We start from the raw sequence: 14,224 nt of genomic DNA, 5'->3' as shown, positions 1-14,224 counted from the left end.
TTTATAAAGTTAGAGTTTTCTTTATGTCAGTTGTGCTTGGTCATATAAACAAAAATACTTAGAAAGAACTTATTTCCTTGCTTTGATCAAATATTGTTAAATCAAAATAAAAAATATTTTGGGTAAATTTTGTGCTAGATATTCTGTTTCTTTATGTTCTTTCTTTTTCCTTTTTGGTCTGGCTAAGTTCACCAACTTATATTCAGATAAATGTCATGTTAGTTTAACAATTCATCTTCTAATGCTAGAAAAGTTGATGTCTTGCAGATCTTCTGACATAAAAAGTAAAACCAAACCCATCCATCTCACTTCCCCCCAAAATTAAAGGTTCTGACACTTCTCTGAGGTACAGATGACTATGCTTGGGGTATTTGTCAAACTAGTTTGCCATTTAATAGGAATGAGAGATGGGGAACAAGAGAGGAAAGGGAGAATGGAAGATAGAGACTGTATTTGAAATAGTCATCACAAAACCAAGAGATTTCCTAAGTTGACTGCTTTTGTTTAATGTTATTTATAAAATGCCATCTCTTCCCATTCACTGATCTTGAACCATTTTGGTCTGACTGAGAAAAGCTGTGCTAAAGCCTGCAAGACCTTTCTGTGCCTTAGATAGTTTCCCATAGACCACATCCCATCAGACAGGAAGCAGTCCATAATTAGACTATTTTTAGTCCTTTTGAGTCTGGCTGCAAATTGGAATGCTCTTTTGATGCACTTCCTCAGTGTGACTAAATTTGGGTTATTTGAGGGATTTTGTTTTGTTTTAGTTTGTTTCTCCTCAGTAACCTTATGACAATTTTCTTTGCAGTGCCTGCCCAAGTGACTGGTCTGACCGTGACAAGTCAGGGATCAACCAACAGCTTGTTCACCAACTGGACAAGAGCACTGGGAGATGTAGACTCATACCAAGTGCTACTGATACACGAGAATGTTGTTATTAAAAATGAGACTGTTCCAAGTGAAACCAACAGATACCACTTCTATCCCCTGAAACCTGGTGGACTCTATTCAGTTGTTGTCACCACTGTCAGCGGAGGGATATCTTCAAGGCAAACAATAGCAGAGGGCAGGACAGGTAAAAAGGAAATACTCCAGCATACCTTTTGTCATTTCCTAAAAGCTGAATTTATTAAAGAGTCTTATGATTGAGCCACTGGACTGAGAATTCAGAAATACAGGAGTTTCAGCTATACAATTCCTGCACGTGACCTCAGGCACGCTGCGGATTCAGATTCACATTAAATCAGCTGTGGGGAGTTAGCTGCTGTGCCTACAACAGGAACTCTGTGCAGCAGGATTACCCTGTAGCCAAGACAAAAATATGCCCTGAGAGTGATAGAACTGTGGTGGCTTAATCACTCCTTGGAAGGGACTTTATTATTCCATTGACTAGATGGCATCACAGGGTGATTGCTTGTTACTTAGGTGCACAATGAGGTGTGCAAATTAACAGCCTGAAGGTGGTAGGCTGAATTTGTGTCTCAATCTCTCATGACCCATTCTTTTTCTCCAGTCCAACATTAAGGAATATCCACCAGGGATAATTTCTCTATATGAGACCCTCCTATACCGTATAGGGTAGCGTTTACTGTTGCATCAAATTCTGTGAGTTTAATGAATCGTGACATTTAGATAGAGGGAAAATTAGATGGTGCAGTGCAGTTTCACCCTTTATGTGAATTTGGCCAAGGCAAGGCATTCTGCAGTTTGCTCCAATGTTCTCCTTGAAAACAACTATTTTCAGGTTAAAAAAATTAAAACAATGACGAATACAGAGACGAATAATATTAAGAATTTTAACATATATATATTAATATTTTCTGGTAGTTTTGACTGTTGTAGCTGATAAGCAGCCCATCTACTGAGTTAAGTCAGTTCAGTGCGTCAAAGACCAGCGAAAATGCATCAGTTCATTAGGATTAAGATATCCCCTTGTAATAACTCTGATCATTTTCTATCTGGAGATGGTAGTTCTGGCAATGTGTAGCCTCTGAGCTCACCTTAGTGGCTTGAAAAACAAATTATATTCATGTTTTGGCCACTAGGCGTCAGGGAACTCATTGTAGATGAAATGCATTCTGTTACAGGCCTCAGCTTTATCCAAGAGTCAGTAGTTATTGCTTTTACTGATGAATGGCAGTTTGAAAGGAAAACTCATTTTCTGGGATTTCAGGAGAGCTGGGATCATGCCACCAAAGACGCTGTATTTCCCTCAATGCATTCAAAGAAGTGGATGAGTACTGGTGGATAAGAGTCAGTGCAGAACACCTCAGAAATCCCGTACTGCTTATTTTGTAGGGTGGCATTCCAAGCATGCTGACAACAACAGGAATTGCCTAGTTAAAGCTCTTCTGTTTATTCCTCTGTGTTGCACAGTTCCTTCCAGCGTGACTGGAGTAACAGTAAATAACTCAGGTCGCAGCGACTACCTCAGTGTTTCTTGGCTGCCAGCTTCTGGAGATGTAGACAGTTATTTGGTGACGCTTTCTCATGGTGACCAAATTGTTCAGAGCCTCACCGTTTCCAAATCCTTCAGTGAATGCTCCTTCAGCAGCCTTATTCCTGGGACACTTTACAATGTGATGATAACCACGAAGAGTGGGAAGTATGAAAATTACTCCTTCAGCCAGGAACGAACAGGTAACGAGAGTTTCTGAGCAAATCTGTTTGCCATAACCACTTTGTATAGCCATTGTCAATGGTCTATCAATATCTGACCAGACTGGGATGGATGAATAAGGATTAGAGGATAAAACTGTAACAAACTTAGTTTTATATTTCTGCTCCTACTGCTGCTTTATGTCATGCACGATTAGTTTAGCATAAATAAAAGTCATGTGTCAGCACTTGTGAGCAGAAACATGTATCAGTTCTGGCCTCTACCTGGGCATACCTCTGTAAAATCACTCAAAATACTGAAAAAACAGGATAGGAGATAGCAACTAAAGTATTAGTAACGTGTCACATAAATGAGTGATAGCCACGTCTCTTGGTTTTGGCCACATAGCATGCACATGAATAGTTTTGGTCATGCAATGTTCAATGAGATTATAAGAGGGATAGAGAAATTTCAGATAAGAGTGGCAATAATCATGGAGAACTTTTAAAAACTTCCACAAAGATTGAAAAGATGGGGACTTTACACTTGGTAAACCAGTAGAATAAAAGATATACTGTAAGGGGCATTAAAACAACAAAGAGTATCAAGTTACTGCAATTCTAGTCTATTCATGATGTTAGTGAAAATGTAGGGGACAGCTATTTAAAGAGGAGAATCAAATTCAGGAATAGTGTAAACCTGTAGAACTCACTGCTATAAGCAAAACTGACCAAGTTCCAAAAGACCAAAAACTGGAAAGGTGAACCATTGTCATATGATGTAAAACAAGCTGGAAACAGCAGAGTTACTATTTTAGAGGGCAAGGTATTGCTTAAATCCATGTTGTGGTCTTTTTTCAACTTCATTAGAAGAGTCTGGTAATCATCACAAATGTAGTCCTCTACAGCAACTCCTGCTGCTTCTGGAGGTTATTGCTTTCTGAATCTCTAATTGTGCTTTTTTTTTCAGTCCCTTCAAATGTTCAGGGACTAACTGTCAGCAATTCAGCCAGAAGTGACTACTTGAAGGTGTCCTGGTTACATGCCTCTGGATATTTTGATGATTATCAAGTGGTCATCAAAAACAACAATGATTTCATCCAAACGAAAACTGTCCCAAAGGATGAAAATGAATGTGTGTTCACTAATCTGGTCCCAGGGAGGCAGTACAGTGTCACAGTCAGCACAAGGAGTGGGAAATATGAAACTAGTGAAAGGGTCTATGGCAGAACAAGTAAGTAAAGCACCTGGAAACATCCTGGGACACTCCAGGACTTTTTTCTATTTACCTGGGCTCAAAAATCTTGTATGAATTTAACATATAATGCTGAATGTGATTCTTTGAATATATGTCATTACAAATAGGGAAAGTAGTATTTAGTTTATGACCAATGTTTAATTTAGAAACATATAAAAAGTAAAAAAAAAAAAAAGACACCTGTGCTGTGAACTCGGAAAGCTAAATCTTGAAACATGGAAAACTGATAAACAGACTTGTGCAGATTTCAAAATCGGTCCAGTATTTATGCTTAAGCTAGGCCAGAATGTACGAGACACAGGTTTTTCTGGTCATGGAAGTATATAAGAAAGAAGATAGGCTAGACCTCACTCTACTCAGATTGCCCCAAAAACTGGAGTTGGAGAGCATAGGGTAAGAGCGATACGGTGGTGAGTTGTGAGTCACTAGGGATCTGGATGCAGTCTGCCTGTCTTCATCTGGATGCAGTCTGCCTGTCTTCATCTAGCGTGACATGTAAGCTAATGAGCTGTGTTAAGAAACCAACTTTATTAACACAAATGTAGCACTGGACAAAAATAACTGACCTGCATCTGGCAGGAATTGAGAACTATGCAGTGTGGTTCTGCAGCATACAGACAGCTTGCCTCAGGTCTCCACTAGTGGGAGACCTCTTTGTACCACATTTGTTGTACATGCAGGTCCTGGTCAATTTTTGTTGGTTATGTATACTGCCTGCAGGCTCTGTTATTATTAATTTATTATTTTTATGTTGATAGATTGTGGATTCCCTGTTCTGAAGTGGGACCGTACAGTGTTAGATATGATGCAAACTACTAACAACAACCTTTGCAAATAAGTGCAGTCTACTGCTTTTCCTAGGGAAGTGAATGAATTTTTTTTAGCTCAGGAGCATGGCTTAAGGGCTGTTATCGCTTTGCTGTGATCTGGTAATAAGTACTTAGAACTTTCCTATCTTTCTTCTCACCTCTTCAGTGCCAGAGTCAGTGAAAGAACTGACTATTAATAACAGAAGCACAGAAGATCTGCAGGTAACTTGGTCAAAGGCTGAAGGGGACGTTGATAAATATGAGATTCAGCTCCTCTTCAACGATATGAAAATCTTCCCACCCATTTTCCTTGGGAACACCATTGAGGAGTATTGGTTCACAGCTCTGACTCCAGGACGTCTATACAAAATTCTTGTCTTGACAATCAGTGGAGATGCACAACGTGCTACTTTCATAGAAGGCCTGACAAGTAAGAAATAATGTAGTGTTTAAAATGTGTTGAGTCTTCTCTAGAGGGACAAATGAAACACAGAAAATCTGGGGAGAACCACAATATTATTTGAGCTTCTGTAACACAAGACAGCAGATCTCATTGAAAATCACAGTAGTGCTTCAGCCAACTTGATCTGTGCTTAATAAACAAATGTCACAGGCAGCAGTATTTGATTATCGGCAGATGATTTGATTTGCTGCATAGGAGTGGTATTGAGTTGTCAGTATTTGGGTTTCTGCTATTCCCATACATGCCAGTTTGCTTAGTATCTCTAGCTAAATCACTGAAGCTATTTTATACCTCTCTTTACCCATTTGAAATGAATGGGTGAGATTATAACTGCAAAATGCTTCCTAAGTAAGTGTACATAAAGAGCTTTGATTTTCTGAAATGTTTCTAAAGCATCCTTCAGAGAAGAGGGAAGTTATCCAAATAAAAGAAAATACAAAATTTTTTTCCCACTTAACATACATGTTCTTTACTTTTCTTCCCGTAAACACATATAATTGCTTTTCTAAAATGGCACAATCCTACACAAATGTCTTCAGCTTTATTTGTATTTACACTTGGATGAAACTACTTGTACCTGTAAATGCTCTTTGTACTTTGAATCATTTACTGTGGCCATAAAAATGTAGGAGTTAAAAAATATGAATCAAGCAGGAAATTTGTGAGCAGGTGCCTTTGTATTCCTTTTTTTTTTCCAGTTCCAAGTGCGGTCAGAAACATTCATGTGTCACCTAATGGCATGACAAACAGCCTGAAAGTGAGCTGGACTCCTGGAAGTGGAGATGTTGATTCCTACACAGTGACTATATTTCAGCAAAACCATCAGCTTGATTCCCAGAGTGTCTCCAAACATGTCTCTGAGCACACGTTTCACAAGTTGGAAGCTGGGGAGCAGTACCGGGTGATGGTGCAATCAAACAGTGGCACCTTGCACAACAGCTTAACAGCTTTTGGGAGAACAAGTATGTTTCTTTTGAGACAAGGAGCAAGTTGCATTATGTCTTCCCAGAAGCTGACTCTTATTCAATAATGTTTATGAACATACCATTGGGTGTGGGAAAACCTAAACTCATGAGAAGTTTTTCTCTCACAGAGCACGAGTCCTTATTCTTGCAAATACTTAGGCATGACTCTGTTAATACGAGTGACATCTGTCACGTGAATAGCCTTACCTGGATTAGTGTGTGTGGAATTCAGGTCCCCAGACCAAGGTCTGCCTTCATAGGGTGAATGCAGTTCCATCCTTCCCCAGTCCTGTAACTTGTACCTATCTGACACTTTCATCTGCAGGGCTCCATGTAGTCAACTGGTGTGTTCTAGCAGAGCACATTGCATGGTCAAGGCTTGTTAGACAGTATATTGCCCCAAAATACTGTGTGTCAGGACCCACAAACAGTGGAACACTTTGGTTTTAATCCATCCTCTTTCTTCAGCACCTGCATGTGTGCGCTGTGGCCTTTACTTTTGTGCAACAGCTGCTGACTAATGTTTTCTATTGCGTGACACTATTTAGCACCAATTTACCACTTCTTTAAGTTCTTTTTCACATGCCTTGCTTAACTATTTTGGTCAGTTCATCTCACTCTCCATCTCCCTCTTCTCATGGTTGTTTTTGTATATCTCTTGCTTCTCCATACCCAATTAAAATGTCCATGATGCTCTGTAACTTATTTATCTCTAAGAATGATTTACCTGTGCAAACACATGCACATATTTTCCAACAAGCGAACATACAAATGCACAAAGATATCCTCTATTAATTACTCCATTCACAGTTGTGTATTGAATGGTCTGTATTTCACTTGGTAATGCCCTGCCTTTGATTGTTACTTCCAGTTCCAGCCCCTGTCCAGGAATTATTAGCCCACCATGCTTACACCAGTCATTCCCTGTTAGTAACCTGGCAGAAAGCTCCTGGTGTAGCTGAAAGATATGACATTCTGCTCTTGAATGAACAAGGAATCCTCCTGAGCAACAAATCAGAGCCAGCTACTTCCAAACAGCACAAATTTGAAGATTTATTAGCTGGCAAGAAGTATAAAATACAAGTTTTGACAGTCAGCGGTGGGCTCTTCAGTAAACAAGCAGAAACTGTTGGTCGAACAGGTAATTAGAAAATCTCGGTTTATTTATATCTACCTCAGTCAGATACCATTAAATACGTGATTCATCTGTATATTCTGATTCTGGAAAGATTCCACAAGGAACAGACTCCAGCTATTTACACATTGTTTTTCCTGATACATGGTTGATATGTGAATTTGAAATTTATTAGCATAGTAATGTGGCCATAGTTTGTAATAGGGGTATTGAACCAAAGTACTGAATGCTTTCCCCAGTCTATCTGTTATGGAACCACTTGAATACTTTGTTGTCATAAGTCTTTAATTGACACTCTCAAGGCTTTTAGCACAAGAGCCAAGTCTTGCAGTCTTTACTCAATTAAAGCTTTGTGTTAGAAGCTAATGGACAGTACTGTGTGAGCATAGGCTGGAGAACCAGGCCTACTGGGAAGTACAAACATTGTGTTGGAGAGACTCAGTGGCACCTCATAAATGCTTCTGAAAGCTGACATTACTTAGCTGCTTGTGGCTTAATTGAAATGTATCCCAACCATGAGCTGTCACTTTATTAAAGGTTCAGCTTAATGGCTAGACATTTTGATATTTAGTCTTGCATTTATCCTTCTTTTAAGTTCCAGCAGCTGTTACGAATCTGAAAGTCACAGAGAACACCACCGACCAACTGTCCTTCAGCTGGACCACCTCACAAGGGGAGCTTGATTCGTATGACATCTTCCTATACAACCCAGACAAGTCCCTTCACGACAGGATTTCAGGAGAGCAGCAGCTCCAAAACTGTTCATTCCAGAACCTGCGGCAAGGGAGGATGTATCGAATGGTGATTGTTACCCACAGCGGAGACCTCACTAATGAATCATCTGTCTTTGGAAGAACAGGCAAGAACATCTTAGTACATAATCCATCTCCAATGTGGTGCTAATGAGGGACATCAGTGAGCTGGTCTGAGTCTGACCTTTGTGCTAGATTAGAGCAACTGTTAGGGGTATCAAAAATGGTTCCTATACATGAAAAGCATTAGATAAAGGAGGAAGTAAATTCTGAATTATGTGATTACAAGAGGAAAAATGAAGCAGAAGTGCTCAGGTAACCAGGTCAGGAAAAGGACATCCCAGTGTGTGCTGCCTAAGACTTAAAAGAAGACAGCTGTGTCCCATCATAAAAGCAGTATCGTTCTATTAGTGGAAAAGACAAAAGGCAAAGCAAGTAGGGTTAATGGAGTAGACAATCTGTCAGTGAAGTAAAACTTGTTTCACATGGGGAGGACTGGCTACAGCTCCATGTTTGTTCAGTCACATTTGAGAAGCACAGTTTGCTAAGCAGCTCTAGCAGCTCTGATACTCTTTGAAAACTTTCTTTATCCTCTGAGGCACCATACAGTCACCACTGTGTATCACTGCCTCTGCACTTTCTTCAGCTAGATTGGAATTGGATGTTTCCAGACATTGAGCGGGAAAAAGCTGCTTAAAAGCTTGGAAAAATATCCATTATAAATATTTCAGCATCTTTTGGGGACAGTGGCAGTTCAAAATAAGAAAGGAAACTATTGAGATATACTTCCTGATGCTTCCTGGCTTTTTGGCCAGCTATGGTGGCTGTATTTTTTATTATATGGCTGTCATTACAGGATAAATGTAGGGTCTGCTTGACCTTGTTGCTTCTCCTCACCCTAAGGATGTTATATGTAAAGTAATATTCATCCCTTTTTTTTCAGTGCCAGCCCCAGTTGTTGGTCTCAAGGCATCCAACCGAAACATGACAGACAGTCTGTGGTTCACCTGGGGTCCAGCAGCAGGAGATGTTGACTTCTATGAGCTGACTCTTTACAACCCAAATGGGACACAGAAAGAAACCTGGCATAGGAAAGACCTGAAAGAGTGGCATTTCCAGGGGCTTATCCCTGGCAGAAAGTACACTCTGGTTGTGGTGACTCACAGTGGTGAGCTGACCAATAAAGCAAACGCTGAAGGAAGAACAGGTAAAAGACAGAACAGCTTTGGGATTTTTGTTTAGTCGCAACTGTCAGTATTCACATTTGTTCACAACTATGGAACAGACTTATTCTGAGGAAGGATTTATTTAGAAGTCACTGAAGGTGTAATTATAAAAGATATTCTTAAAGGTATTAAACCAATGGAGTGTGATTTTGTTCAGCACTGGTTTTCATTCAAAGGCTCAGGAATATGTAATGTCTGTGAAAGTCACTACCATCAGCAAAGATGCAGTAACTGGCTGTGTACATGGGATAATATAAACCATTTTTGATGCGTGAAGATAATAATACATGTTTCATCTTATTTTTCTTGTGTAAGAAGTTAAAAATCTCTTTTTTTTTTTTTTTTTCCCTTTCTGTCTAGCACCCAGCCCTCCCAACACTGTATCGTTTACTGATGTTGCAAACACTTCTTTATCAATCACTTGGCTGGGTCCTCCAGACTGGACAGACTATGATGATTTTGAATTGCAGTGGCTTCCAAAGGATCCCCTCACAGTATTCAACCCCTACGGTAGCAGCAAATCAAAAGTCCGCATCATCTATGGCCTGCGACCAGGAAGACTCTACGAGTTCAGTGTCAGAACCGTCAGTGGTGACAGCTGGAAGACATACAGTCAGTCACAGTCTGCGAGTGTGAGGACGAGTAAGTAACAATTTACATTGCACCCTAACACTCAACTGGAGAAGATGCAAAACTGTTACATCTTACTGATTCCATTCACAGTCAGTGATTTCCATTAATAAATTCATGAATAATTAGTAATGAATTTGGCTAGACTCTAAGCCCTTGCTGTGGACAAGGTGAACTGTTTAAACTTTGGAAATGGACACGCATTTGCAGTCTCTGCGTCCAGAGTGATGCTGTTTGGTTGAAGAGCTGGAATCAGTTTCAGGGGGAAAATAAGGCTTAATATCCAGACTTCTCAGACAGTAGGATATTGAAATAATCAAAATGTTTCTGAACAATCAGACAGGAAGGATGAATGAAAACCTGCTGTACTAGACTTGAAACTGGAATCAGAGAGTTTTACTGCTCTGCATTTCTGTCCTTGTCTGTGGATCCATATTATCTCCAGCAATGTCAGTAGTAGGTTGATTTGAAGAAGTGACCTGGAATCGTAAAAATAACTGATCCTTGGCAAACCCTCATGTCATTTGGGGTGAGATTCAGCTCCAAATTGATACCAATGTTTAGTAAGCTGAATAGCTCTTTAGACTTCATACAGCATATTAATTGAGAGCATAGATACCTTTTTCAGCTGCGTTTTATCACTCAAATATAGATGTCTGCAATCTGAAAGTGAAATCTCATTCTTGTTACATGTTGCTTGTAATAAATGCTGCTCCAATATTACATGGATAAAGCATACTTCTGTGGTATGCTTCAGTAAATGGACACACCGCATGCTACCCAGGAAACCAAATCAGTCGCACGATGACAGTATCAGTATTGACAGATACTTCTGACCTCATGTAACCTCCAAATAAGTTGTATCAGAGTCCTAGCAATCTGTTGCTTTCCAGTGCTGCTATTCTTGTTAAGACTTCACAAATAGTTTTGTTTGCTTGTTTTCACAATTAATTACTGAAGCTTCACAAACCTGATGAGGCTGATGTCACTAGATCCAACTTCAGATAGCTAAAAAGAGTTAGACAGCCTTCTGTAACAAACAGGCAGCACACATTTGGATGAGAGTTGGGAATTCTGGCTCCCAGCCTCCTGCTCTGATCAAATGGTGCAAAATCTAGGGGCTGTAGGGCAAGCAGAGAGTGAATAATTAAAAGGTGCATGTCCCTTTTCCCACTGAGCTTCAACTTCTCAACATTCCTCTAGAACCAGACAAGATACAAAGTCTTCATTGTCGGCCCCAGACCTCTACTGCCATTGCGTGTTCCTGGACTCCTCCTGATTCTGACTTTGATGGGTATAGCGTCGAATGCAAAAAAATGGACACTCATGAAGTGGAATTTTCTAAAAGGATAGAAAAAGACAAATCTCTGCTTAATATCATGACCCTCGTTCCCCACAAGCGATACCTGGTGTCCATCAAGGTGCATTCTGCAGACATGACGAGTGAAGTAGTTGAAGACAGCACCATCACAATGATCGACCGTAAGTGGAATTCAGAGTTGCCGTGAAAGGAGGCAGTGAGCAGCAGTAAGCAATTGCTTGTGTTGGTTAGGGAGCAAAAGGAGTTCTGAATTCCATAATTGCCAATGTCTGGCAGTCACAATCTAGTCACCAAAATAGGGTCAGCCCGCTCTCTGGTCCCCGTTGTGACAGATGATGTAAGATTTTAACTATATCGCCTCTGACAATGTAAGATTTTAACTAGATTGTCTCTCATTCCATTGCCAGACCTGCTTACTTGGCTCATTCACAAAATATAGCCTGAGAAACATGGAAAATTATCCTGTCAGTACAATGTTCAGCAGCAAGTATGCCCTCCTCATCACACACCTTTAATGGTTTTCATGGTTGCTGTTTGGCTTCCTGTGCCTAACTGTTTCCCCTCATGACTGGTAGCCATCCTCAGGACAAATACCCATCAGTAAGGACATTGGATTGTGACAGTGGGTCCTGTTTGGGCTTTCTATACACTCCTCTGAAGTGCTGTTTGACCAAATCACCTGTAGAAGTTATACATGAGGAAGGATCACAGATTTCTGTAGCACGTGCTTTGAATCAGCTTCTTCAATTTCTCTGCTTGTAGGCTGCTGAGTGTGGGGCAGCAGGAGTGTCTGCTGGCTCCTCTGCACTGCCAGGCATCACTGTGGTCAACAGCCTGCCATTGCTGGCCCTAGACCTGCTCCAATTTTTGCAATACCTCTGGATTCTGTGGCACAGCACAACTCAGAGGCCTGAACTACTCCGGGGCTAAACTGAAAAATGACAGGATGGCCAGGAGGACTATCTTCAGCAATGCCTCTATAGCCTGTTATTAAAAACCACATTTGTGTGAAATGCTAGATCATAAAAAGTTATGTTTGGTTTGCGAGCTAGTGAGCTAAGTTGCAGAGTTCAGTCACCAACCCACCTTCTCCGTTTTCCTATCAATTGCCTCTTAATTACAACCATGTCATCTACCTCTACCACAAAGGATGCTGCAAATTCTGGTGAAGTAAAAACTTACTTCTCATGTCACAAGAAGTAAGACCGAGTCCTATTTGAAGGTTAGCCGTTTAACACTCATTCTAATTTGTTTTGAATACAGCTGCTCTCCTAGGCTCTGGCTAACACCGGAGGCCCTACCTAAAGGGAACGCAAAAAATTGCAGCCAGGCTTTGTTGATCTAAGAGGTTTAGCTAAACAACATACAAATGTGAAAATTTTTGGTTCTTTTTATGAATTAAAACCTTTTGAAGTTTAGCCACTTGTTTACTTATTTGATGTTTCCCTTACATGCAATATATTTTCAGTAATGCAGATTTTTAAAAGATTCAGGAATAACGAAACGACCGAAAGTAGAATTCAGAATTGCCATGAAGGGAGACAGTAAGCAGCAATAAGCAATTGCTTGTGTTGGTTAGGCACTTTTGCCGCACTGGTCCTCTGAAGGTTTTCCCTATGTACTTCACTTTCCAGTTTACTTCTGCTGTGTCACCGTTCGAGGTATAGCCTCCTATCATACAAAGAGTATTTCCTATGGAAATTCTGCATTCAGTCTGGGAAATGGTACTCTGTAGTTGAATGCTGTGTCTGGCTGACTTGGGGCTGTTGCTTTGGAAAAAGAAGTAAAAATTTAGGTATTTAAAATGGGTAACTTGTGTAGTGAGTGTGCTAAGTGGTCTCCAAATACCTGGCTTAAACCTGTGTCATTTTTAGCAATTACAATATCTGATTTCATAGATTTAGCAATACTTCAATGCATTTCCATGTGGGCTTCTGCAGGAATTCCTACTGAGGAGCTGCCATGGTTATGGTTAAGTCAGTGCTGGCTTGCTTCATCCTTTGACGGTTTCCCTATGAAAGCTGAAGACACTTTCTTGATTGCAAAGAGAATAGAGTCAGAGACTTGGGTCCACTTAGCTGAGCTTCATTGTATGTTGCATTTTCCTTGCTAGGTCTAACTTGTAGCAAATTCGTAGATAAAGCTGTCTCTCTTCTTTTTTTTTTTTCTTTTAATTACTCAGGTCCCCCTCAGCCACCTCCAGACATCAGAGTGAACAAAAAAGAGGTGCTGATTACCAAATCATCCATCAACTTTACTTTTAACTGCAGCTGGTTTAGTGATACTAATGGAGCTGTGAAGTATTTTACTGTGGTTGTGAGAGAGGCTGATGGTAAGTATCACAGTTTAATACCATTCTCTCTATAGCCTATAGGAGTGAGGTGGGGAGGTACAATCCTTTCACTGCACAGCAAAGGAGCTTCTCCTCATCTAGTGGCTGAGTTTCACAGAAGTTTTGGATCTATATCTTCTCCCCAGTCTGGAGACTTAGGAACTCAGTATTCTCCTCAGAGAGTCAGTAGCAACTGCAAAGCTCAGCCAGAAGCCGTAGTTTGCTTTGGTACTCTAGGTTACATTCTCATGTATGTTAAGGAGATTTCCACAGTAGGGGACTGGTATTGGGTGCCACTGGCTGTGAACACAGAAGAAACTGCCTTGCTATGCAAAGGTCTCAAAAGGTAGTTTAAATGTTAGGTGGGCATTCTCAAGCAACTCTTATGAAGAATGTTAGTAAGCCATACTGAGAACGCAAAGGTAGCATCTCCCAGGTGGTGTTTTCTTACTGAAGAAAATTACTTTGTGTACAGCACTGTAAAACAGAACAGAAATTGCCCTTGTAGCATGCATAGAAACATTCTTTTCTGTAGTTGACCTATAAGTGGCCAAACAGATGGATGTCTCAACAATTAATACCTTGTTTTTAGAAGTGGCTTCATTTACTGGCGTGCCAGTACATATTTTGTGACCCTTGAGAAAGTTTCTTAATCTCTCTGTCCATCAGCCCTAGAAAAAAAGGAGAGATGATATTTCTGCTGTCTACTCTGTCGTGTTTGTGCAGACTGTA

General features: G+C 40.4%; 1 protein-coding gene across 5 annotated transcripts in view; it reads left to right on the top strand.

Moving 5' to 3' along the window:
* PTPRB (protein tyrosine phosphatase receptor type B) overlaps positions 1–14,224 on the top strand; it is a 66,197-nt gene that overhangs the window by 31,725 nt on the left and 20,248 nt on the right. For all 5 annotated transcript variants that reach the window (XM_069857419.1, XM_069857399.1, XM_069857388.1 and 2 more), the window contains 11 exons: positions 812–1,078; positions 2,380–2,643; positions 3,572–3,835; positions 4,835–5,098; positions 5,830–6,093; positions 6,968–7,237; positions 7,827–8,090; positions 8,927–9,190; positions 9,570–9,851; positions 11,043–11,321; positions 13,343–13,492. In XM_069857419.1, the coding sequence (XP_069713520.1) occupies positions 812–1,078; positions 2,380–2,643; positions 3,572–3,835; positions 4,835–5,098; positions 5,830–6,093; positions 6,968–7,237; positions 7,827–8,090; positions 8,927–9,190; positions 9,570–9,851; positions 11,043–11,321; positions 13,343–13,492 (2,832 nt within the window). The remainder of the gene's footprint in view (positions 1–811; positions 1,079–2,379; positions 2,644–3,571; positions 3,836–4,834; positions 5,099–5,829; positions 6,094–6,967; positions 7,238–7,826; positions 8,091–8,926; positions 9,191–9,569; positions 9,852–11,042; positions 11,322–13,342; positions 13,493–14,224) is intronic.

This window comes from Phaenicophaeus curvirostris, chromosome 1, assembly GCF_032191515.1.
Source record: "Phaenicophaeus curvirostris isolate KB17595 chromosome 1, BPBGC_Pcur_1.0, whole genome shotgun sequence".
Lineage (NCBI taxonomy): Eukaryota > Metazoa > Chordata > Aves > Cuculiformes > Cuculidae > Phaenicophaeus > Phaenicophaeus curvirostris.
The sequence above is the reverse complement of the archived record's forward strand: the minus strand, read 5'-3'. Positions and strand labels throughout refer to the sequence as shown.